The 23,454-nt window shown below is 45.0% G+C and overlaps 1 protein-coding gene across 3 annotated transcripts in view; it reads left to right on the top strand.

The window, feature by feature from the left end:
* RPRD1A (regulation of nuclear pre-mRNA domain containing 1A) overlaps positions 1 to 23,454 on the top strand; it is a 101,492-nt gene that overhangs the window by 52,238 nt on the left and 25,800 nt on the right. Inside the window, exons 5-7 of one of the 3 annotated variants that reach the window (XM_075314938.1) lie at positions 4,733 to 4,859; positions 4,983 to 5,158; positions 18,932 to 19,807. In XM_075314938.1, the coding sequence (XP_075171053.1) occupies positions 4,733 to 4,859; positions 4,983 to 5,158; positions 18,932 to 18,952 (324 nt within the window). In that variant the 3' untranslated portion in view covers positions 18,953 to 19,807. Of the gene's footprint in view, positions 1 to 4,732; positions 4,860 to 4,982; positions 5,159 to 15,186; positions 16,659 to 18,931; positions 19,808 to 23,454 lie in introns of those variants that run through there. The other 2 variants (XM_075314936.1, XM_075314937.1) reach the window with 2 other exon arrangements.

Below are 23,454 nucleotides of genomic sequence, written 5' to 3'. Positions count from 1 at the left end.
TGGTTTGACCCTGCCTGACTAATACTCTCATCGGACTGCAGCCTTCCACAGGTAGTGATCTCCAGTTCCCTGTGTAATTCCAAATCCCTGTATAGGGGTTAAAGGGTTTCAGGGTTCTGGGGGTCCTACTTGGTGAGTGGCTTCCCTCTAGCCTCCCCGTTACAGCCCATCTGAGTCTGTGGATCCAGGCAGGCGTTACAGTAACGGCACTAGGGGACTGCGGAAATGAGAAGTTGGAGCGGTTAGCTGGCAGGTGGGACAGGACCTGCAATACTCCCTGATCTCACAACATCCGGGCCAGAAAAACCTTCTAGTAATCCTTTCTTGCGTTTTATCTATGCCCAGGTGGCCACCCAAGATATGTGAATGGGCTAAGTCCAACACTTTCCGCCTATAGGGCCCTGGGACTAGCAGCTGCTCAATTGTTTCCTCTCCTATCTTTGTGACCCGGTACAACAAATCCCCGCCCATCATGAAATATGGATATCTAGTGTCATCTCCGGGCTCCTGAGCTATGCCATTTATGACTGTTACACTATTGAATGCTTTCCTCAGAGCTAGGTCCCTATGCTGGGCAGACCCAAAGTTTTCTATGCTCACCCCTAACTCAGGAACATCTGGTTCAGGAGACGTTGTCTCCTCCTCATCACCCACAAACACACACAAAGGGAAACAGTCAGACACCGGCTGTGGTGGGGCTTCGTTTGGAGCGATCTGGCTTTGCTCCGAGCCTCCGGTCACGTCCCCCTTCCCCCACAAGTCCCAAAATAAGGAAAAGTCTCGACCAAGGATAATGGGGTGCAACAAGTCTGGGACCACGCCCACTTCGTGGGAATCAGAACCTTGCATCGTCTCAATAATCACTCTGGCCACAGGATAGTCTTTCGCATCCCCGTGGATACAGCGGACTCCAATCCTCTTTCCTGGGATCAAGTTCAGCGGGGGTGTGGCCCTTATCAGGGTCACCAAACTCACCGAGTCTAATAGACCAGTCATTCGCACCCCGTCTACCTTTACGGGACATGCTTGTGGCCCCTCACTGGGGGGACAGTCCACACTGCAGGCCAGATATGCGTAATAGGAGCACCGCCGACCTAAGTTACATTCCATCTGTTCGGTGGTCAGGGGACAACGGGCAGCAATATGACCTGGGCCATGGCATCTAAAGCAAATTATGTCCCCAGTTGAAACCTTCGGTACTAGTTCCGGCGCCCCCTTTGCCCTTGAACGTCCCGCCCCTTTTTGGGTATCCACCCCCTGTTGGGAACCCCAGTATGTAGAGGGTGAGTTCTGTGGCTTCCCCAACGACCCCTCTACCACCTGGTATCGCTCGATCAAACCGACCAGGTCGTCAGCATTCTGGGGATCACCCTGGGCAACCCATGTCTGTATCGGTCTCGGAAGGGAGTGCACGAACCGATCCATTACCACTCGCTCCACCATCTGTGCTGGGGTAGAAGTCTCTGGCATCAACCATTTCTGGACCAAGTGTACTAAGTCAAACATCTGGGAGCGGGGCGGTTTGTCACGGTGATACGCCCAGCGATGGACCCGTTGGGCCCTGACAGTCATTGTCACCCCCAGGCGAGCCAAGATTTCAGTTTTTAATTTTACATATTCTTGCGCATCTTGTTGGGCCAAGTCATAGTATGCCTTCTGCGGCTCCCCTGTTAAGTATGGCGCCAGCACCTCCGCCCACAGTACTTGCGGAAGTTTCTCACGCTCGGCAATTCTATCGAACACCGTTAAAAAGGCCTCTATGTCATCCCCAGGGGTCATTTTCTGCATCGCATTCCTTACCGCCTTCCGGATGCATGAGTCCTCACCTGGTCTCTGGGTTGGATCAGTTCTCGGACCACGTATCGCCTCTGCAAGAAGTTTAATCTGCTGCTGCTGTTCCTCTCGCTGCTGCTGCAACTGTTGTAACAACAGCCTATTGGTTTCCTGCTGGGCTTGTTGTTGTTGCTCCTGAGCATGCACCAGGTGTTTAATCACGTCCTCCATCTTGGGTGAATCAGCCTTGCCACTCACAGCCGCCTTCACCCAGGACATATATTGCTCCTGCCGCCGTCACACGTTGTTCCTGGGAACGTTGCCCGCAGACCAACACCAAATGTAACAAGGCTACTCACTTGGCTGCGTGTTGAGGTAAGGACAGGAACGGTTTCATTAGAAAAGTCCAGCAGGTTTATTTTAAAAGTCTCATAACCTGCTTCAGCAGAAACATAAAGCAAGCCTTTTCGGCCACAAAGGTATAAAACAACATAAAAAAAAACAATAAGTCCGTGTTACTGCAGGCGTTCCCGCTCGGCATAAACAGTCCACTTTCACACAGAGCTCCTCTCTGTTAGAGTCCAGCAATCCCCAAACACAGACACCCTATGAGACTCCTGGTCTCCTTTTATATCCACAACCAGACCCAGAAGTGGAGGTATGTGAGCAGCCAGACCCACCCATCTCTCCGGCTGCTCGTAAAACCCGGCCCTAATATTCTCCTAATACTCTCCGAGCACTACATGTACTGGAGCTTTCTCCCGGGCTGACATTACAGAGGATAACCATCTCTGCGACACATACCTCCCATCGAATATAGGACCAGTAACCCTGTTACACTATATATATATATATATATATATATATATATATATGAAGCAAATGAAAGTTAATAAACTTCTTGAATGTGGTTTTGAGTACTTTGAGGGGTGCGGTTTTTAGAATGGTGTCACTTTTTGGTATTTTCTGTCACCTAGGCCTCTCAAAGTCACTTCAAATGTGATGTGGTTCCTAAAAAAATGGTTTTGTGAATTTTGTTTGAAAAATGGGAAATTGCTGATGAACTTTGACCCCTTCTAACTTCCTAACCCCAAAAAATTTTGTTTCAGAAATTGCGCTGATGTAAAGTAGACAAGTGGGAAATGTTATTTATTAACTATTTTGTGTGACATCTCTCTCTGGTTTAAGGGCATAGAAATTAAAAGTTTGAACATTGCAAAATTTTCATCAAATTTCCGATTTTTTTCACAAATAAAAGCAAAAAATATCATTCTAAATTTATAACTATATGTCACGAAAAGACAATTTCAGAATCACTGGGATCCGTTGAAGTGTTCCAGAGTCATAACCTCATAAAGCGACACTGGTCAGAATCGTAAAAAATGGCCTGGGCATTAAGTACAAAACTGGCTTCGTCCTTAAGGGGTTAAATAACTCTGGGGTGTTTATTTACAAATTTTACCAATTTTTACATGAGGCATATTTCCATTTGGGTAACAGTTTGCATTTAGTTTTGAAGTGTTAAAAATCACCCTTCTATCCTATTACCCTCTGTTACCCTCTGCTATCATTGTAAGTGCATTTCACCACCCTTGCCAAATTGATAGCAGTGTCTTAACCCTTGCAGAAATCCTGAAGGGTATTTACTGTTTTGTTTATAATATTTCCCCTGATCTTAATCGATATATTAAAAGTTATATTTTAATTTACCTAGCTATTATTGTTCACATTTTGGGGTAATTGTGTTCTGCTATTCAGTTATGCTCCATACAAAAGTGAATCCGTGTCGGGAATGAGAGGTCAGACCCCAGATCAGGGGTACAATAAATAGCTCTCATAAGTAAATATTGTGGAGACACGAGGGTCAGTGGGTGCTGTCGTCCGCTGGCCCGGTCACCTTTAGAAAGACAGCATGGCCCAGGGCTCATCCCAACTAAACACCGACCTGTTTAACCGTGGGCGGAACACTACTCAGACAACACAGGATGAGGGAATCACAATATTAAGACTTTATTGGATCCCCAAACAATTAACGGCATATAACACATAACCAGCAAAACACACAAATGTAACAGGCAACAAAGTCTCACCCTTCCGCTGGCTCACCAGGGATTTAGAATGTCCGTGCCTCAGAGCTTCCAGGGCTACTTACTCCAATCCAGCAGCAGCCTGCTTTTGGCGGGCACCCACTGAGACTGGAATAACGCCAGATATAGGAAGCTGGTTGAGGTCTGTAAAGTCTGTAGCCAGGTGACTGGATTGTCCTATCCTTGGTTTCCTCCTTATGTAGTCTCTGGTATGATGATATAATCCTGGCAGCCGGAGTCGAAATCCCTAGACTGCGGTTATGGTCTCCAATCGGAATCAGAGTCCCTAGATTGAAGCCATGTAGCAAAGTGATCCTCTAGTCGGAGCCAAAGTCCCTAGACCGAGTTCACAAGGCATCCTGGTTCTGATCCCCTAGCCAGCTCCTAAGAGCTTAGACTGGATAATGCAGCATCCATCAACCCCTGGTGACTTAAAGAAGTCCCTTTTTATAGCCATAGCCTTCCCTTCGGATAAATTGTGCCCTTATCGGATTGGTTGTACAAGATTGCTTCTCTTATTGGATGAATTTCAAGCTATATTCAAATATCCAGAGACAAGGGTGAGACAGGTAAATTACATCACATTTAGCAATTCACTTAGTAATACAATGGGAAGTTCGCATAATTGAGTTATCTGGGTGTTTGGCCTTCAGTGGCCAAAACAATTACATGAGTCAACAAAAACTTCAATACTAAACTCCCAAGAGTCTTGTAGAACAATGAGGGATTATCCCCCATCTATAAACAAACTGTCTTCTTGTCTGGCTGAATGTTATTAAACTTTAACCCATGCTAGGCAGTGAGTGTCCATGTCATCACAAATATATCTTTTTTTTTCCCTGGCCTTTACCTGCATTTTCTCTTCCTCTTAGACAACAGATCTAATCCATGCACTGCAAGAACTTGAAAATGCAGCTTCTGGTGATGCAGCTGTACACCAGAGAATAGGATCTCTACCTGTGGAAGTACAAGACGTGTCTCTTTTGGATAAAATTACTGGTAGGTGATTATTGTATCTAAAATGAACGTGGCCCTGATATAAGCTGTTATGTACATAGTTAAAAAAGCAGATGGGTCACTTTGGGTTGGGTTAAATGAAAAGGATATTGCTCTTATTTCTAGATAAAGCCTCAGGTGATCAACTTTCTAAGATGGTGGATGATGCCTGCATGCTCCTTGCAGATTACAACGGCAGATTGGCAGCAGAGATAGATGACCGTAAACAACTTACAAGCATGCTTTCAGATTTCTTGCGCTCTCAGAAGGAGGTACTTGATGAAAAGGAACAGCAACTGGAAGTGCGTAACAATTTAACATTTTATCTTTTATGTTATGTTTATGTTAAAATAATATAGACTTCGACAACATCCTCTTAAATTAAACTTGGCCCCATTGAAAATAAGAACTGTTTATACTCAGCTCCTGGGTCTTCACTGTTCCAGCAATGTCGGTGCTGTGTCTGCCTGTACATGCGTGACATTGCTCTGTCACATAAGCACTACACCCAATTGGCGTATATCTGACTTTAGTTCAGGGGAAGTGTGAGTAGAATAAGCCATTCACAGCCACCGATTGGCTGCAGTGCTCATGTGATATTGTCACACAAGTGCTGGAAAACGCCACGTTGACTTCACTTGAACAACACTAGTCCGGACAAAAATAATGATAAATTGTTTTTTTTTTCAGTGGGGCCTTGCTACATTTCAGAAGGGGTTGTCCATAATGTGCGCAAATAAATAAAGTTCCACTTTTTAGTTATACATCAACTTAGAAGATCGAACTGACAGAAGAATTTAAAAGATATAGACTCCTTGCAGGAACATTTTTTACCTTAAATTAATGTATTTTGGCTAATAATAGTTTTTGCAGTTGGATTCCATAAAATATTTCCAATGTTTGGCTTTTGAGACTATGTGCACATTGCGTCCTTTAGAGTTTTACAAGGAGACAAAACTTTAGGAAAACGCTGGCCGTCCTTTTCCTGAAGCAGCTTTGCCAGTGGTATTACGGTCATTCTTGTAGTGGCTCTGCCGCTGGCGTCCTATACTTGATACCATGTAGTGTGGAGAGACCAAAGAATGAGCATGTCACTTTTTAACCTTTTCAAGGTTTGCTAAATAAATATATTTATGACTTTATTTATAATTACATTTTTAAAATATTTTCTATATACTGAGAACCCCTTTTAACACGTTACTAAAATAGGACATACATCTAGTGTCGAGTCCCCCTCTTTAACACGGGCTCAGCTTCTGAGCCTGCATCATATCTGGGTGACACTGTTTGTGTTACATGGCCAAGATCTGCCTCAAGCAGTAGAAGAGCTCCGCACACTGCGGTTATCCTCTTTAATGCCACTGTCAGTCTCTTACATTGATATTTAAAGCTCGCCATCCATGTCCATCAGCCGCCCTGGAATGTAATCACAGCTTGTAACCATGACAGTCGGCTAGCTAAAGGCTCCTATGCCTTCCATGACATTGCTTCTGTGAAGACGAGCTTGTAGCTGGTCTTCATAGGAGACTGATTTTCACTATATATTGCTGTACTGTATTATTGCATTTTATTGTTTACGCGATCAGATGATCATAGGTGCAAGTACTCTAAATTAAAAGTAAAAAAAAGTTTGTAAAACAAATTAAAAAGTTGATTTGCACCTTTTTCACACATTTTAAAATAAAGAAATAAAAAAGTGGTACTGCTGTGTCTGTAAAAGTCCGATCTATCCAAATTCAGTATAAAATTAATTAACCTGATCGGTAAACTCCATAAAGAGAAAAAGTATTGTAACAATATTGTAAAAATATTGTTTTTTGGTTGTCGCAGTACAAAGAAAAGTTGGAATAAGAAGCATTCAAGATGTCATATCTACCCTAAATTATATACCTCAACAAAAACATCAGCTTGTCAAGCAAAAAAAAACCCAATCCCTGACACATCTCCTGTTACAGGTCTTTATCAAGTAAATAAATTAAAAAATGTATAAATATACACATTTGACCTGTTCAGCAGTCACATTAATCCAGCGCAGTTTATCTCTCACAGTCAACTCTGAGGAACCTACAGGAAGTCCTAAAGGTCTCAACATTCCCAACGTCCCCTTCTCATAAAATGCCAGCCATACTGCTTTATATAGAAACTGTATGTGCAGAACTACACTTGTTTTAACCCTTTTGTTGTTCAGATTTTCTGCTTTATTTTTTTTTTCCATTCATAGTAGATGGGACAATTTGTTAAATGTACAAATACAACTAAATAATGAGATTCAGAATAAATCTCCATACCCATGTATTTTGAAAATGTAGATCTCTAACATATCATCAAAATGCCACTTAGTTATTTAGTGGACTTCCAAACCCGATGTTTCTGTTTCCAGAATGGAGACTCTCATATGATTAAATGTGCTGTGACTTCCTATTGACAGCCATGTTAACCTTTACCTAATTATTTGTCTAATTCGCTTGAACGAAAAATGCATTAACTCTTATATGCCCATTTAGAAAGCTTTGCACACAAGAGCAATGTAAAAATGATAATGCTGTGCAATCCCAAATTCAGGTCTCATAGCCCCCCAACAGATCGTGTTTTCAGGATATTGCACAGGGGAGAGAACTTGTGGCAATGACTGATGCGTCTGATAATTCCTTCAGCTGTGCTATACTAAGGAATCCTGTAAACCGGATATTTTGGGGGGCTATGAGGATTGGATTAGGGAAATTGTCTTCTACGCCAAGAAGTACTCAAATAGTACTCTCAAAAATGCTGAACTAGTTTTTTTGTGCAACTTAAGTGATGCTGCACAGGTTAATTGCCTGGTTGTCGATACATGGTCTAATCATATGTCGCGGGCGGAGGGGACGCACTCGCCACGCTCGGGTCCGGGTCTTCTGTTGCTGCTCGGTGGCTCGAGTGGTGGGCCGGACCCGGGGACTCGAGCAGAGCTCCTCGTCCAAGAGTGAAAATGGGGTGGTTTGTTTAGGGAGATAGTTCGTGACGCCACCCACGGGTCGTGGTGATTATTAGCACCACCGCTGCTGGTGACGGGGATCCCGGGAAGGATGGTAGGGAGCAGCTAGGATGTTGTCCCCTCCGTGGGTAGGGGTTGGTGGTCCCGGGGCCCGGTGGTGATACGGGGAGGCTGGATGGCTGGGGGTGCAGGGTTGCAGGGACAGCGCGGCGCGGTGCCGGATGGTACTGGTGTACTCACTCAGACAGTCAATGACAGAGTCTCTGGTAAACCAAACGGCTGGATGGACGGGTCCCTCAGCCGGCTGCAGTGTTGTGCTCTCCCCGGACGGCTGATGGTGGCTGTCTTTCCCTGCACCTCTTAGAATGTTCTGACTCCTGTGGTTGCCCACCGGTAGTCCGCTCCCCGGCGTATATAGGTGCCGTAGGAGCCCGTTTTGCCCGCAGGCGCTGGCCCTTGGATATCTAGCCTATGGCGGTGGCTGTATATCCTCTCAGTGTGGACTGTTGCCTTCTGTCGGGTCTTGGTTGTTGGGAAACCCCTGGGGTTCCTGTCACACTCGGATTTGACTATTGTCGGCGACTCCAAGCCTGGTCGGGGTCCGATGGCCCTGCCTGTGTGCTTAGCTTCACTCCACTCCCCGGTTCGGTACCGGCGGGCCAACACCCGACCCTGGTCCTACGGCTCTGCAGAGATTCACTAACTCCTGCAGACGGCCACCACCGTCTGCCAACCTTGCTGTTTGTGTCTGGGCCCCTACCCAGACACCGACAGTTTTGTGTCCTCTCACTTTCACTGTCTACACAGATCTCTGTTTTCCTGCCTCCAGACCTGTGAACTCCTCGGTGGGTGGGGCCAACCGCCTGGCTCCGCCCCACCTGGTGTGGACATCAGACCCTGGAGGGAGGCAACAAGGGTTTTTGTTTGACTGTTGTGACTGTCTAGGGAAGTTGGTGTGTATGTTGTTATATCTGTGACTACCTGGCTAGTCCAGGGCATCACACATACTTACAGGAGTGATTAGATGAGCAAGTGCCAGTCCTCTCACTCCTTTTCTTGGGGCAAAAAAAATACCCTCCCACCAATATCAAAACTGACATCCAGAGAGTAAGTATTACGCAGTTGATAATTTATTTAGGCAGGGTGGTAACATTGGCAAAAGCCCTTGTTACTCGAGTCATTGACATCAATACACCAATACTGTGCAGACATTTCAGCACCGAACTTGCACCTTCTGGCAGAAAACCGCACTGAAATGGCATCAAAAACGTTTTTGTGCATTTTTTGGCCAATAGATTTAGTTTTGGTGCTGAAATTTTTACACCATATTTGTGCACCCAATCTACACCTTTTGGCAAAAAGTTGCATTCCTATCACATCAAAACTAAAGGCTGGATGATTTCCTCAGTACAAACAACATTGCCGGTTATAAATGACATAATGACAAAATGTATAATTAGTGGCGGAAGGTTGAACTAGATGGAGCTAGGTCTTTTTTTAAAACTATGTAACTATGTAACCACATGGTATTTTGATATATTTTTTTTTACAGGAGGTGCATATTCGGCGCAGAAATATGTTGTATAAATTTGAGCACCAAATATGCATTTTTTTTGAAAAAAAACCCACGGTTTTCTGCCAGAAGATGCAGGTCAGTGAATCTGTAAACTCAGTGACCTCACCTGCGTGGGAACCTCCAGCAGCGACCACAAATATTTTGTATGACATCACTGCTGATCACTTCGGCTCAGTATGCGCCATGTACTATACCCTCGTGCTGTCACTTCAGATGTAGCAGAGCTGGAATTGTCAAGGATCCTCTTGTGGATTACGTTGGATTTGAGTGTTTTGAGGGTCAATAAAGGGGTTAATAAAGGGATGAAAGAGGGTGAGTTTTTTGTATTCTATTTCAAATAAAGGATTTTTTTGGTGTTTGTATTTTTCTTTTTACGTACAAATTAGTGATGGGGGGGACTCATAACTGCCTCTCATTACTAATCTAGAGCTTAGTGGCAACTGTGAGCTGTTATTAACTCCGGGTCGGGTAAAGTTCCGTGATTGTCGCAACTAATGAACGCGACAATCCTGGGCGGCTGCAAGCTGTTATTTTTAAGCTGGAGGGCCCAATAAGCATGAGTCACCTCAAACAGAGAATACCAGCCCCCAGCTGTCGGCCTTATCATGGCTGGGTATCAAAATTGAGGGGGACCGCATGCCTTTTTTTTAAATCATTTAAAACCAAATGTGGTCTCTCTTATTTTGATACACAACCAAGATAAGCGCATGGCTGGGTGCTGCAGCCTGTAGCCCAATGCTTTATGTGTGATAGGAATAATTCTAAGGGGAGACCCTACACCAGTTTTTTTATTTATTTATTCTTACACCAATATAGACATGCACACAGTGTCTCTGATTGAAAGAAGTCAGACACGCTGTCACACGGGGTGACACGTCTGACTGTAACCAATCATATATGTGGAGACTGCCGGTGGGCAGGGAAAGCAGTGCATATTCATGAGCAGCTCCGGAAATAGAGTGAGCGGCCCAGAAGCAGTGTACGGCCGCGTGAGAGATCGGTTAGTGCAGGGGACTCAAACACGCGGCCCGCGGGCCGCATGCGGCCCGTCAGGCTGCTTCGTGCGGCCCCAGGCCCGTGCCCCTGGTCACTATCGCGGCCGGTGCAGGGGCCGCAGCCACTGTCTGCACTTTGTTAGATGAGTGTTTTGCCGGCGCTGCGTTCTCAGAGGCAAGGACTGTGCGCGCGCAGCGCCGGCAAAACAACCATCTGATCTGCCATAAATCGCTGCCAGGGGCTGCGGCCCCTGCACCGGCCGCGATAGTCACCGGGGCACGGCCTGCAGACAGCAAGAAGCAGAGGTGAGGAGCCGAGGAAGCGCGGGACAGGTGAGAAGAAAAGTGTTTTTTTTATTTGTTGTGTATGTGAAGGAACGGCACATTAACCCCTTAGCAACCTATGACGTACTGGGTATGTTATGGCTCCCTGGTACTTAGGATCCATGACATACCCAGTACGTCATGGCGAAATTGCAGCCCCGGTGGCTGCGATCGCTGTTTGCATTGCAAATAGCAAATACCTTAGATTCGGGGAGGAGGGGATCTCAGGAGGGGTGGTGTCTCCTCCCCGGACCTACGGAGGCTGTGATTGGCTTTGCGGCGTTCGTCAGCCAATCACAGCCACTGTAATGTTCCAGCCATTGAAAATGGCTGTAACATTGAAATCCAGCCCTGATCAGTGCAGCTGTAGCACCGATCATTGGCTGGAGCTGGGTGACCTCAGTTTCACCCGCCCCCAGCTCTGATTGGAGAGATCGGCCTTGTGACCGATCTGTCCAATCACTGTGGATCTGGGGCCAGAGACCGCCCCCTCAGCTTCACTCAGGAATCTGTGGGTGGAAGCCGAGCGCGATCGGTAAATTATCACCTTTCACCCGCCGCCGCCACTGCCCCCACCACCCATTACTACAGGATGGGGACATTACTATAGAATAGGGACAAGGTGGGCACATGACTATAGAATAGGGACAAGGTGGGCACATGTCTATAGGATGGGGGACAAGGTGGGCACATGACTATAGAATAGGGACAAGGTGGGCACATGACTATATCATGGGGACAAGGTGGGCACATGTCTATAGGATGGGGACAAGGTGGGCACATGTCTATAGGATGGGGACAAGGTGGGCACATGACTATAGCATGGGGACAAGGTGGGCACATTACTATAGGATGGGGACAAGGTGGGCACATGTCTATAGGATAGGGACAAGGTGGGCACATGTCTATAGGATGGGGACAAGGTGGGCACATGACTATAGGATGGGGACTAGGTGGGAACATGTCTATAGGATGGGGACAAGGTGGGCACATGACTATAGGATGGGGACAAGGTGGGCACATGTCTATAGGATGGGGGACAAGGTAGGCACATGACTACAGAATAGGGACAAGGTGGGCACATGACTATAGGATGGGGACAAGGTGGGCACATGACTATAGGATGGGGACAAGGTGGGCACATGACTATAGGATAGGGACATTACAAGAATGGGCATAATACTATTGGATGGGGACATTACTATAGAATAGGGACAAGGCTGGGATCATTACTATAGGATGGGGACAAGGTGGGCACATTACTATAGGATGGGGAACATTACTAAAAGATGTTGGCCAAAATTTCTATATAGTGATAATTGTAACACTCTTAGTTACAAGAAAGGGATAAAATGTAAAAAAACAAAACAAAACAAAATAAGGCATGACTTTTTTTTAACATCAAATTTTTTTTTTTTAGATTTAACCAAAGATTGTGCACATTTGTTATAATAAACAAGTGAAAAATGTTGAAAGTCAGTCATCCAAAGGTGTGTAAAAAAATATATATGGTACCAATAAAAATGTCACTTTGTCCTGCAAAGAATGCGGCCCCCCAAATTATTTTTTTCCTCTGTGCGGCCCATACACCCAGCCGAGTTTGAGACCCCTGGGTTAGTATAATGCACCTGCTTTTCACTTTTATTCTTTATTTTTCATTTAGTTTTTTTAATTACCTGAGTTGCTGGACCCAGATCAATAACCGGAGTTCCCTGAGAATTCCGGGCCCGGGTTCGGTGCTGGGGTACTTTTGAACCCTTTGTGGATCCGGGCTTTTACAGTCCGGGTCCACCCATCACTAGACATTTTATACACAAAATGTTCGTGGTTACCTAATAGTGTTGCTTTTAAGACAAGGGCAAGATTTAATATGTTCTTCAAACTATTTTTTTACACCCCTCACATTTTTGTACATATTTTATTATATCTTTTCATGGGTTTGCTATTAAAATGAGCAAGGCAGCCAGCTCTGTTTAAAGGGAATCTCTCAGCAATATCAACCCCCTAAAAAGTCTAAAGAGGGTGTTACACACAGCGATATCGCTGGTGAAAGCACCCACCCCCGTCGTTTGTGTGTCACGGGCATATCGCTGCCCGTGGGGCACAATATCGTTCGGAGCCGTCACACGGGACTTACCTGCCTAGCAACGTCGCTGTTGCCGGCGAACCACCTCCTTTCTAAGGGGGCGGTTCATGCGGCGTCACTAAGCTGCCTCCCAATAGGAGCGGAGATGAGCGGGACGTAACATCCCGCTCACCTCCTTCCTTACGCATTGCCGGCGGCCGCAGGTAAGCTGCAGTTCGTCGTTCCCGAGGTGTCGCACGTAGCGATGTATGCTGCTTTGGGAACGACTAACAACCTGCGTGCTCAACAACCAACGATTTTTTAAAAAGGAACGATGTGTCAACGATGGACGATTTGGTGAGTATTTTCCATCGTTAATGGTCGTTCGTGCGTGTCACACGCAACGACGTCGCTAACGATGCCGGATGTGTGTCACGGAATCCGTGACCCCGGTGATATATCGTTAGATACGTCGCTGCGTGTGACGGGGCCTTTAATGTGCATGTAAGTCATAGAAAGTAGAATAAAGTGATACCTTAATAGCTGCAGCACGATATCTTATTCCAAAAGAAATACACGTCTTTCATAATATGTAACTGAGCTTAAGATCTATGGGCCGAACATAGATCTCCCTCCCTAAATTTGTTTACGGTAGATACCGTGTTTCCCCGAAAGTAGGACCCCCCCGAAAGTAAGGCAGGGTGGGGGTTTCGGGGGGGTCCGCCAATGTAGGGCACCCCCCGATTGTAAGGCAGGGTAGCGGGGGGCCCGGGGAATGTAAGGCCGCCTATGGGTGGGGTCAGTGGGGACAGTATGGCCGCATATGGGTGGGGTCCCTGGGGAAAGTACAGTAACTTACCGCTGCCGCTGCCACCCGTGGTCCGCCTCCGGTGAATGGCCCCCGCAATCTCGCCGGCCTGCGGCGCGTCCCGTGTCAACTTCCTTCATGCTCGATGCTGATTGGCCGATCAGCCTGTTCGTCACAGGCTCCCTGCTGGCCATCAGCTCGAGCTGTGATTGGCCAGTCAGCCGGCCAGTCAGCCGCTCCGATTGGTCCAGCGTCCCCGGCATCCGATTCGTCAGCCCGGCACCGCAGAGGAGATCGAAACAGGAGGAAAGTAACGGTAAGTTACGAAACTGTGTGTGTGTGTGTGTGTGTGTGTGTGTGTGTGTGTGTGTGTGTGTGTGTGTGTGTGTGTACGGTATGTGTATGGGTGCCGTATGGGGCTGTATGTGTCAGTGTGTGCAGGGGGGAGGATGCCGGACTGTGAAACATTGGGGAGGCTGCAGGGGGGAGGCTGCAGGGGGGAGGCTGCAGGGGGGAGGCTGCAGGGGGGAGGCTGCAGGGGGGAGGCTGCAGGGGGGAGGATGCCAGACTGTGAAACATTGGGGAGGCTGCAGGGGGGAGGCTGCAGGGGGGAGGCTGCAGGGGGGAGGCTGCAGGGGGGAGGATGCCAGACTGTGAAACATTGGGGAGGCTGCAGGGGGGAGGCTGCAGGGGAGAGGATGCCGGACTGTGAAACATTGGGGAGGCTGCAGGGGGGAGGCTGCAGGGGAGAGGATGCCGGACTGTGAAACATTGGGGAGGCTGCAGGGGGGAGGATGCCAGACTGTGAAACATTGGGGAGGCTGCAGGGGGGAGGCTGCAGGGGGGAGGCTGCAGGGGGGAGGCTGCAGGGGGGAGGATGCCAGACTGTGAAACATTGGGGAGGCTGCAGGGGGGAGGCTGCAGGGGGGAGGCTGCAGGGGAGAGGATGCCGGACTGTGAAACATTGGGGAGGCTGCAGGGGGGAGGCTGCAGGGGGGAGGATGCCAGACTGTGAAACATTGGGGAGGCTGCAGGGGGGAGGCTGCAGGGGGGAGGCTGCAGGGGGGAGGCTGCAGGGGAGAGGATGCCGGACTGTGAAACATTGGGGAGGCTGCAGGGGGGAGGCTGCAGGGGGGAGGATGCCAGACTGTGAAACATTGGGGAGGCTGCAGGGGGGAGGCTGCAGGGGGGAGGCTGCAGGGGGGAGGATGCCAGACTGTGAAACATTGGGGAGGCTGCAGGGGGGAGGCTGCAGGGGAGAGGATGCCGGACTGTGAAACATTGGGGAGGCTGCAGGGGGGAGGATGCCGGACTGTGAAACATTGGGGAGGCTGCAGGGGGGCAGCTGCAGGGGGGAGGATGCCGGACTGTGAAACATTGGGGAGGCTGCAGGGGGGAGGATGCCAGACTGTGAAACATAGGGGGGGCTGCAGGGGGGAGGCTGCAGGGGATGCCGTACTGTACCATACAACAATGGGGAGGCTGCAGGGATTGCTTGCTTGTTGAACAGTCTACCGTAATGTAAAGTACCGTACTGTAAAACAGATACGGAACCAGAAACAATGCTGATACCGTATATTTTTACCCCCAGATGAGCTCTTCCGGTCCCAGTAAAAGAAAAAGCTACTCTGTGGAGTACAAAAAAGGGATAGTGGAGGAATCTCGGGGCAAGAATCTTGCGGAATTCTGCAAACAAAAAATGCTGGCTGAACGTTTGGTCCGCAAATGGCGAGCTGATTATGATCAGCTCAGTGAACGAGCGGAGACCGGAAAGGCTAAAATGCGTAAGGTTGGATGTGGTCGGCAACCAATGTTTACTGAGCTGGAAAGCCTGGTCTCTGAGTGGGTTGCTGACAGGAGAGCGAAGACATTGGTGGTGACCAGGGCTCAGATTCAGGAATTTGCTCTTGCAAGTGCACCACAGTTTGAGATTTCCCCTGAGGAATTCAAGGCCTCACAGCACTGGGTGGATAACTTTCTGGAACGCAATGACCTGTCTCTGAGAAGATCCACCACGCTCTTTAGGCTGGAGGATGCAGAAATAGTGAAACGTGCTTTTGCCTACAAAAAGTTTGTGGATGACACTGACTTCACAAAGTACAGTCTCTCCAACATGATTGCCATGGACGAAACCGCAGTGTTCATGGGTCAAGCTGCTCAAACCACCATCGAACAACGAGGTGCCTCCTCCGTGTATGTTCCCTCCACTGCGTATGAAAGTGCACGTGTCACCTGCATTTTGGCAATTCGGCTGGATGGCACTAAAGTCCCACCGCTACTCATTGCAAAGGGCAAGAAGGACAAGATTGAGAGGGTGTCTGGCATTTATGTGCTGGAAACTGAGAAAGCCTGGGCCACACAAGCGGTTATAAGGAAGTGGCTTGATTTAATGTTGCCGCTTGTTATGCGAGGCACCCAAAGAGGAATGCTGATCTGGGATGCAGCCAGCACACACCGCGCCAAAGACATGAAGAACTTTCTTCATGAGCGACGAATCGACCAGATCATGATTCCGGCAGGGATGACGGCTTATCTCCAGACTCTGGATATCGCCATAAACAAGCCCTTCAAGGACTATCTCCGTGCCGAGATCAATGACTACATTGAGAACAGAATGGAGAGAAATGTGCGTGGGAACTTTGTGAAGCCCAGACTGCCAGAGATCGTGAATTGGGTCAAAAATTCATGGGCTAAGATCACGGACACTTGCATTCAAAATGCCCTACGAACTGGCTACCTGGACAAGACCTGCTCATTTCTGGACAGTGCCGTGGCTACACATGAGCGATATGGCCCAATGATTCTGCAGAAACTTGAGTCCCAAGCAATTCCAGAGGAACCTCAAAACTTGGATGTTTATGGTGATGTTCCAGAAGAGGATGACATGGTTGTCCTTGAATAAATCTTGCTTTATGTTACGGTGTTACATACGGTATTGAGACTGTTCGTTACTGTTCATTGTTTTGCATGTTATACATGAAAATACCGTAATGATACGGAACTTTAGTACGTAACAAGATATTCTTGAGACATTTGTTTGATTATTTGTTTGACCATACTGTTCAGCCTGTTAATAAATGATAATTTTATTGTTAAAAAAAATTGTTATTTTTTTTTTTCCAATGTAAGGCCTCCCCCGAAAGTAAGGCAGGGTGGGACTTTTGGGGGTAAAATTAATGTAAGACAGGGCCTTACTTTCGGGGAAACACGGTAGTTGATAATAGAGACAGTATAGAAAGATGCTCAACATTTGTTTACTTGCACTTGCATTTATGTTTACAAACTTCTGACGGTTTCCTTCGAAGTTTGCTGCTCCCTCTCTTTACTTAGAGTTTCATTAGTAAGATCCCTGTTTACTTAACAGCATGTGCTAACAGCAAAAAAAAATTTATGTCAGCATAAAGAAGTTTACACTGGGCAAAGGTTTTATTTAACCCATTATCAATGAAGCCAATTTTGACCTTAATGACCAAGCCAAATTTTATAAATCTGACCAGTGTCACTTTATGTGATAATAACTCTGGAACGCTTCAATGGATCCCAGTGATTCAGAGATTTTTTTTTATTGTGACATGGTACTTCATGTTAATGGTAAATTTAGGATGATTTTTTTGCATTTATTTGTATAAAAATCACAAGTTTGGTGAAAATGTCACAATTTTGTAAACTTTTAATTTTTTCACCCTAAACAAGAGAGTTATGTCACACAAAATAGATAACATTTCACACGTCTACTTTACATCTTCATCATTTTTAAACATATTTTTTTGAGTTAAGACAGTAGAAGGATTCAAAGTTTGTCTGTAATATCTTATTTTTCCAACAAAATCATTTTTTGAGGGACCACATCACATTTGAAGTAACTTTGAGAGGCCTAGGTGACAGAAAATGCCCAAAAGTGACACCATTCTAAAAGCTACATATCTCAAAATGCTCACAACTACTACATCCAAGAAGTTTATTAACCCTGCAGGTACTTCACAGGAATGAATGCAACGTTGAACAAACGGGAGGGTTCGTAATGGAAGGAACACTATTTGAATCTTGGAAAGCATATAATTGCAGTCACCATGTTATTCATTGACAAGGTCTCAAAGGTACCTTAACAGCAGAAACCCCCCACAAGTGACACCATTTTGGAAACTAAATTCCTCAATAATTTTATGCAGGAGAATAGAAGCATTTTGAACCCATAGGTACTTCACAGAATTTGATATTAGGTTGTCATATGGAAAATTTACATTTTTTTTTTTAGCAAAAATGTTCTTGAACATCAAATTTCTCACTATTTTTGACTGCGCAATCTAAGTGGTTAGCAGGCGCGGGTGGATTTCTGATAGCACAGTCTACAAAATAAATGCAAAATTCCAATTGTTACCTGCCGTGTGGCAGCAAAAAGGAAACTTTTTTTCAGGCTCCTGCTGATTGAGTAGGTCTATGTAGATTTGCTTACACTTTATGTATAGTGCTACTGTAGTGTGAAGAAGATAGCAGTATTAGCCTGAAGATGTGTTCATACGTTAAAGATTCTGTCAGCTTCCAAAGCCTGAGTCTTGTCAGACTACTAGAGTTCCACTACTGATGTATACAGTATAAATATAGCTTTATGCCCTATTCAGATACTTAAGGAAATGTTTAACAAAATCATGAAAGTAAGGTGGAATTTGAAGGAGTGTTCATTTCCATATTGATATCTTATTTTAGGATATGTCATCAATATCAGATCACTGGGGAAACTGATACCCAGCATCCTAGTAATCAGCTGCTGGCAGCTCCAGGTATTATCAGTGTGATGGAGGAGAACACCACCGCATTGTCAGTGTTTAGTGCTTGCTCTCGGGTGCTGCAGATCAGCTCAATTCATTTGAATAGGCGCTGGTGTGCTGCTTTGCTGTAAATAAGCAAGGACCATGCAATGGACAAGTATTGTCTCGACCCTTTTATGACAATGTGGTAAGCAGTATTATCTTTTCTGATTGTTATTTATCCTATCAATAGCTCATCAATATCAGTGTAGGGAAAACCCCTTTCAAATCCATAGCATAGATATTAGTCTTGCAGATAAGGTTCCATTGAAGTGAAATAATTATTTCAGTTCAGTTTAACTGATCTGCAAGAATATTATTATAATTTGCATTGCAATGTGAGTCAGAAATCTGGATTTCTTATTTCCGATGCAGATTATTTACAAATGAGATTTCCTATAGAAGAGCAAAATAGAAAATCAGTGAGCTGAGCCCTACGTAGTGTTTTGTCTTTGCTTATTGGTAAGGAGTAATGGAACTCTAAATTCTTATATGCATTGTTTTGTTAACATATTATGGCTTCTATTTCAGGTAAAGAATATGGTCACATGAAAAAATTGCCATGATTGAACCAGTCTGTTGGAATTAAGTATATTATAGTAACAATTCTAGCCCTTTATGTCGGTTGGAACATTTTCAAAAACTGCACTAGTTGTTACTTGCTTGTTAGAGGGCAGTGATCTAGATTGAGACTGATGTCTTACAGAGCTATTATCTGCCTACTCCTTGGTACTAGATAAGAAAATGGCTGCTGTCTTGCAGAGAAATACTCCCCAATGGTTTATGTCTGGTATTGCAGCTTAGCCCCATGGAAATGAGTAGGTATGAACTTCAATACACACTTGGTAAGTCAGAAGTTTTATGGGAGAAATCGTCAATGTATTTTTCTAATCCTGAGCCCCTTAAAAGGAATCTGTCAGCAGGTACTTGCTTAATTAAATGGAATTTTTCACCAGGTTTTTGTTATGTAATCTGTAAGCAGCGTGATATTGAGACAGACCTTTATTCCAGTGATGTCATTTACTGGTCTGCATACTGTAACTTTTGATAAAATCACTGTTTTCTCTGCTGCAAACTTAACAGGTCTCTGAACACTGAGCTCTATATAACTCTGTCCATACCACTGATTGGCAGCTTGCTGTTTACACTGTACATAGGCAGAAAGCTGCTAATCAGTGGTGGGGCAGAGTTAGGGTCCTGTTACACGTAGCGACGCACCAGCGATCCGACCAGCGATCTGACCTGGCAGGGATCGCAGGAACGTCGCTACATGGTCGCTGGTGAGCTATCAATCAGGCAGATCTCCACAGCGATTAGAAATTAGCCACCAGCGATCCGTGTAACAACGGCTCCCTGCTGGCTATCGGAGGAATCTCCTGTAATGCCAGGCCTGGATTCAGTTACCTGCTTTGCACTCCGGAGCTCTCAGCTGCAGCCTGGTCTGATCTCAGAGTTTCCAGGACTGCACCGCGAGCACCAAGTAATTCCCCGGCGATTGTGGTTCAGTTCATAACAGCTGCGGACAGGCCGGGGGTGCAATCCGGAGTTCAGGTGAGAGTACCGGAGATCAGCCTGGCATGTCTTAAGCTGTCATGAACTGAACCGCAATTGCCGGAGAATCAATCACTCGGCGCTCGCGGTGCAGTCTAGGCTGCACTCTGGAGCTCAGGTGAGAGCTCCGGAGTGCAATGCAGGTAATTGAATCCAGGCCTGGCATTACTGGAGATTCCTCAAGTAGCCAGTCCGACGCTGGGCGCTCTTTGGTCTCCCGCTGTCAAACACGCCGATGTGTGCTGCACAGCGGGAGACCAACGAGCAAAAAATGGTCCTGATCATTTTGTCACGATCAGCGACCTCGCAGTAGGGGCCTGCTTGCTGCTGCTTTTCACACACGAGGTCGTTGATATGTCACAAAACCTGTGACGTTTCACCGATCTCGCTAGCGATCTCGCTGCGTGTGACGAGGGCTTTACACAGAGCAGAAGGACTACATGGCACTAGACAACTAGTCCTCTAATGATCAATCTCCGGCTGACAAAATACTGATTTTTATTGAAACTGCAAGAAGCAGACCAAGAAGTGGCACACCTCTGGTATCAAGGTCTGTGCCCCTACATCATGCTGCCCTCAGATTACATAGCATAAACTTACTGATTCCTTTTAAATGTTTACAGTAGGGTAGATGCAACTACATATTAGTGGCTAGGGTATCAACTAAGTTATTTTTTTTCTAGCAATATTTTGCTTAAGCCTGAGGAGCATTAAATGCCAGATATTGGATCACCATATCTATTTGGTTTTAAACCCAAATAGCTTAGAGTTTGATATAAACTGATATAAACTGCACACAGCACATATTTATTGACTGGATGTAACAAAGCAAAGGTGAAGTTCCAACAAAAAGTACCAACAAGAACCATGTTGCCTTTTTCAAGTTAGCAAGGTATTATCTTTCCCTGAGAAATCATATCTACAACTGACCCTTAGAGTTTTCATCTTCTTTTTCTTGTTTTGTTTTTTTTTTTGTTTTTTTTTTTTTAAAAAGAAAATAAAAATGTGTCAGCCTCTTTATTCTCAACCTGTGTTAAGGACTTTTCATCATGATAGTGAAAAGATGATTTTCATGAAACATCGAAGATGAGGACAACGTCAATTGTAGGGTATATAGCTAATCAATCAATCTCCCTTTTGAAATCCTAAACTGACCTGTCATTTTTGAGTTCTTAAATATTTTTTAATTATTTTTTTAAAGCTTTTAAATATGGTTGAAACAGGTTCTTGTCAGGTAGTTTCAGCTTCCCCTGCTGCCCAAGTAAACATGATCATTCACTGCCTAATCACACTACACAAACTGACCCCACACTATTTACCTGTCAGAGTTTTAACACAGTTTGATCACCTGTAAAGTAAACACGTATTAAACTTGTACGTTTAACACTGAAATCTGAATAAGCCCTTAATCAGAGCATGTACCTCTACATACAGTTTTGTCTCTTCATTTATGTCTAAATGGAAATTGTCATGTCCCCAAACTTTATTAATCTGCAGATATAGGGTTAATCTGCAGGATAATTGATTTACAATGCTGTCTGGCCACCTTACTAAAAGCTTCACTACCGGTAGAAAACAAACCTTATTCCTCCCAGGAGCCATCGGCTTTCAGTCATAGAGGCCTGGCATGGCTATTCATTATATTATGCATTTAGTAAAAAGTGAGCAACGGCTATAAGTACGCCCTGGCACTTTGACAGCTCTGCGGCACATATATGCAGAGTGAACTGTCAATAAAAGTGCCTGGGCATATTTACACACTGTGTACTGATCAGTGACTGAAGCCGTTTCATGCCCCTATGACTGAAAGCCAGCAGCTCCTGGGGGGAATAAAGTTAATTTTCTCCCAGTTACCGGTCTTTTTAGTCAGGTGGATAGACAGCATTGTAATGCTATTAACCTGCAGATTAACCTTATATCTGCATTTTAATAGTGTTTAGGGAAATGAGAGATTCACTTTAACCATATCCATATGGTTATATATGCCAGATAGTTGCCAAAGCAGTATCCTTTTGTCATCTGCAAAGCATATATAAGGCGTTATACCCTTTTTACACTGTACATGAAAGCATATGCAGATTCACTTTTTTTGTGGGTGTTATTTGTACATTAACAGTATTATGTAATATGCTTGTTTTCATTATAGAAAGTTAAGAATAAGTTCCCACAGTGGGGATTTGGTGACTTTGTGATGTTGCAGATTTTCTGCAGCATTTGTGCACTTACATTACTTACATTTTTTTCCTTTAGTTTTTGAGTGTTTTTTTCCACGTTTTTTTGGCTATGATTCAGGTCTCTTTTTCATCCAAGTTTTTGATAAAACTGTTTTGTGTTAGAAACATCCTCTTTTCTGACCTTTCAAAAAGCTTTCTTTTGTCATGTGTGGATTACATGTGTTTTTATTGCATTTCCTGCGGAACACAATAAAAATGCATGCTCTTTTTTTATTTGTGGATTTTCTATATCTCATTCAATTTCATAGGGAAATTGTCATTCATAAAACTTATCCACTTTGTTGTAACTAAATAATATGTTGTAGAATAAAAGAAAAGTAGTGCTAATCATGGGAACCTAAGATCAATATACTTGTCAACATTGAAATTGCAACAGCAAGAAGGAAACGTGTAATGATGGAATTCTCCTAGGCAAGGTTGTTTCAGGAAAAAGCCAGCAGTCTTTTTCCTCAAGCAACTTTGCTGGTAGTTATACCAGCAACTTTTCCCTACACTTTCAACTGTAAAGAGCGTGCAGCTTCATTTGCAAGAAGAATGAACATGTTTCTTCTTTTAACTGCTTCACGGTTCTAAACCCTGAAGTGATTAAAAGAAGTAACAGAAGACTGAACATGTGCTCAGCATTTTAGTTTTTCATTGCTGTGGATTATGTTCATTATTTGCAAGCCTTTTTCAGGCTGATTCTCAGTGGAATCTGCCTGAAACAAGCATAGACTGCACATACCCTAATACTGAGTTATTAGTATACCTGTATGTATACTAGAGAAGTCCAGCTACTGTACTGTACATACCACCCTATACCGTAATCCTGGGAGTAGGACCGGTGTGATGTTCCCTCATGAAGGCCTCTTCATGGCATTGCCCTCATGGTCTCAAGACCAATCTCCATCTTTGATTGTGTTCAAGACAAAAGAAGGACTCATCGTTGAAGAGGATAGACCTCCAATCCAACCTTTATTGCTGTTTTCCTGTGCACCATTATAGCCTTTGAAGATATAGGTAGGCAGAAAGGGGTTATGCCATGCTATCACCAAGAAGTCAATGCTGATTAATAAATCTCTTTATTTCTTTGCACAGGTCAGCGCGTTTCAGAGATCTGGTCTCCTTCATCAGGACATCAAAGAAGAAATCAGCAATCTGTTCTCGTAGCGCAAGAGTCTTTACATGCATGGCGGTACTCATCCATAGGTGCTCGAGTTCTGGACTCGACTATAACGATTTTTTGTTTTTTCTTTTTCAGTTCTTTTTTCCTTTTTCTTCCTTAATTTT

The sequence above is a fragment of the Anomaloglossus baeobatrachus genome, chromosome 6, assembly GCF_048569485.1.
Source record: "Anomaloglossus baeobatrachus isolate aAnoBae1 chromosome 6, aAnoBae1.hap1, whole genome shotgun sequence".
NCBI lineage: Eukaryota > Metazoa > Chordata > Amphibia > Anura > Aromobatidae > Anomaloglossus > Anomaloglossus baeobatrachus.
This window is presented reverse-complemented; position numbering and strand designations above follow the sequence as displayed.